The sequence below is a fragment of the Cariama cristata genome, unplaced genomic scaffold (assembly GCF_000690535.1).
Source record: "Cariama cristata isolate BGI_N322 unplaced genomic scaffold, ASM69053v1 scaffold12676, whole genome shotgun sequence".
Lineage (NCBI taxonomy): Eukaryota > Metazoa > Chordata > Aves > Cariamiformes > Cariamidae > Cariama > Cariama cristata.
The window spans coordinates 14,213-16,703 of NW_009620491.1; the positions used below are offsets into that span (position 1 = coordinate 14,213).

A 2,491-nucleotide genomic window follows, 5' to 3' on the forward strand; every position below is an offset into this window, starting at 1 on the left:
GGGAACAACCTCGAGTGGTTAATAAGGCTCAGGAAGACACCAAACTGGGAACATAAAGTTGCGACCATGAGCATGGCCACGTAGGTGACCGCAGCCTCTGCCACCGCACCCCAACCTTGGTGGGCAGCAGCACAGCAAGGCTGGGCTGTGTCATCAGCTCTTCCCAACCCCCCAACACAAACATCTCATCGTTAACATCCTTCTACGTTCAATTGACTCCTAACTCGAAACAGAGAACGGCTTTAACGAAAGGTAGTAAGAGAGGAAAGTCACTGACCGTGGGTAGCTGGCTGGAGAGAAGATGCCCATCCTGACTCAACATGTTGGAGACCATGATGGCCGGCAGGTCCATGTTCTGGTAGGGGTACGCTGGTATCAGGCTGTTCGGAGGGAGGCTGTGGCACAGGGAGTGATATCCAGTTTCGTGGTCCACCAAGTGCAGGAGGGAAGGGTCGGGGAGATTAGGAGGCGTTATGGGAGGAATCTCATAGTCTTCGTTATTCTCATTCTGGCCGTTATACGTCTAAAACATGAAAAAGACATTTTGCAATGTGTCACTGCCTTGTTGCTTCAGCAAAGAAAAGCAGTTATTTGTGTAAGAAATACAAAAGCACATTCCAGTGAAAATGGTTTTGTTTTAACAAAAAAGACATCTCTAGTCCCAGATACCAGCAGGTTGTAACCAGGTAGGAGCCAGGTAGTGAGCGTGGCAGCACTGCATCGTCCATCAGGGACACCACGGGTCCTTGCATCCCCACTGCTCCCCTCTCCCCCGCTGCATCCCTCTAGCACGTCTTTAGCTCACCAAAACCTCAGCCACACTTTTAAGTCAAAGTCCCTCTCTGGGCACCCAGCTCAGCTCTTACACTTTGTATTTTCAAAAGTTTTTATGACAATTAGCTCCATAGAAAAAACTAGCGCTTGGGAACAAAACTCCCCTTGATTCCTCACAAACTCCAGCACAGAAGCTACAACCAGGGAGGGAGATTCGGAAACACAGCCGTCACTTTTTTTAAAATCCTTTAAGAAAGCCTGCATGACTCCACCACACATGGAGATTTGTCCTTCCTTATATCCTCATCCAAATTTCATTTGGACAAGCGTTCCCCCACTTCCCTACCAATGCTCCCTCGAGGTGACCACAAACATGCCGAGATGTTGGAACTCCTTATGCTTCCCGTGTTTTTTGGTGGCTTGTTTACTTCTAAGTGTTCCAATTTATATGGAGAAAGAATATGTTATTGCACCTGTGCAATCGTTTTCACTTCAGACGAAACCATATTTGCTTCATAATGTAAGTGTGAATCTATCCAAAATTATTATCAACGCAGAATATAATGAGTCTCTGGCAGGGAGGCTTATTCTAAACATCTACTGTTTCACATATTATTGTAGCATATGAAATTCTGATTAGCCGTACTATTATACACATGGATTTTAAGCTAAATTTCCCACATCACCTAGTTTCATGGTTGGATTTTGACTTAATACTTGATTTAAGAGCAAAACCCCAGATGTGTGCAAAACCGGTTAAGCACCGTAGGCTTTATTAATCCATTGCCCCAGAGCTCACACTCGGATTCATGCTCTTCATCACCCCAGACTGCAGGGAGAAAACCCTTAATAAAATAAAATAAAATCCGCATTTAACTGGAAAACAGAAGTCAGTGGGAGAGGCAGCAGGGAGCAAGGAGGTATCTGTGGATGGGAGGAAGGGCTGGCAGGGGGAACGCTCCGGCACTGCCTGGGAGAGAGGCATCCCTGTGGGGTGTCAGAGCAGGGATCACTCCTGCCTCACCCCAAAACTCAGGCTGGAAGCCGCTCATCCTCTGCTAAGCTGAACCCCGAACCGTCATCTCCCTTTGTCCCGTTGCAAAAAGAGACAGAGAAAAGAGCAGGAGCTGTACATCCCACCCGACCCTCCACGTTCGCCTGAGGTTCCCACTGCCTGTGGGGAAATATGAGTATGCAAGAAATACAAGACAGAGCCTGGGCTAAGGTAGCTCTATACCAACAGTTATTGTTCGGGGGAAATTCAAGCCCAGCTATTTTTCCAGCCAGCTTCTGTCTAGCAGTGGTATTGTACGGGGAAGGCAGGGGGCTGAGAGGATGCACACAACAGCAGACAGATAGATCCTCTTTAATACGTCTGGTAGTTAGGTTTCCTTTTGGGCTACGCTCTTCGAGGTACACCGATTCTTTCCCAGTTATTTAAGAGGATTTTACTCCATGCTTTAAGGAAAGGGATTTAAATAAATCATTGCACAGCAAACTTGTTCCTCCGACTGGTTTATTTTGGTATCAGGTATATAAGCAAGTGGCTTTGCTGTACTTAACTAAATTATGTAAAACCCACTCAAAGTTTCCTAAAGCTCTCTTCAAAACTACAAGTTCCTTGTGTTGCTGCAGAGCAGCTCACCGAAGGGCTTTGAGGCGGTTTTGTAAGGAGCGTGAAAGCCCCGTCACCCTGCTCACCCCCCCCCCCCCCTTT

At 47.0% G+C, this 2,491-nt stretch overlaps 1 protein-coding gene across 1 annotated transcript in view; it reads right to left on the reverse strand.

The window, feature by feature from the left end:
- Nucleotides 1–277: 277 nt before the first annotated feature.
- Nucleotides 278–2,491, reverse strand: part of LOC104162815 (TOX high mobility group box family member 2-like) — a gene marked incomplete at both ends in the record, with an annotated part of 28,466 nt that continues 26,252 nt past the window's right edge. Inside the window, one exon of the mRNA XM_009701636.1 lies at nt 278–523. Coding sequence (XP_009699938.1) covers nt 278–523 — 246 coding nt within the window. The remainder of the gene's footprint in view (nt 524–2,491) is intronic.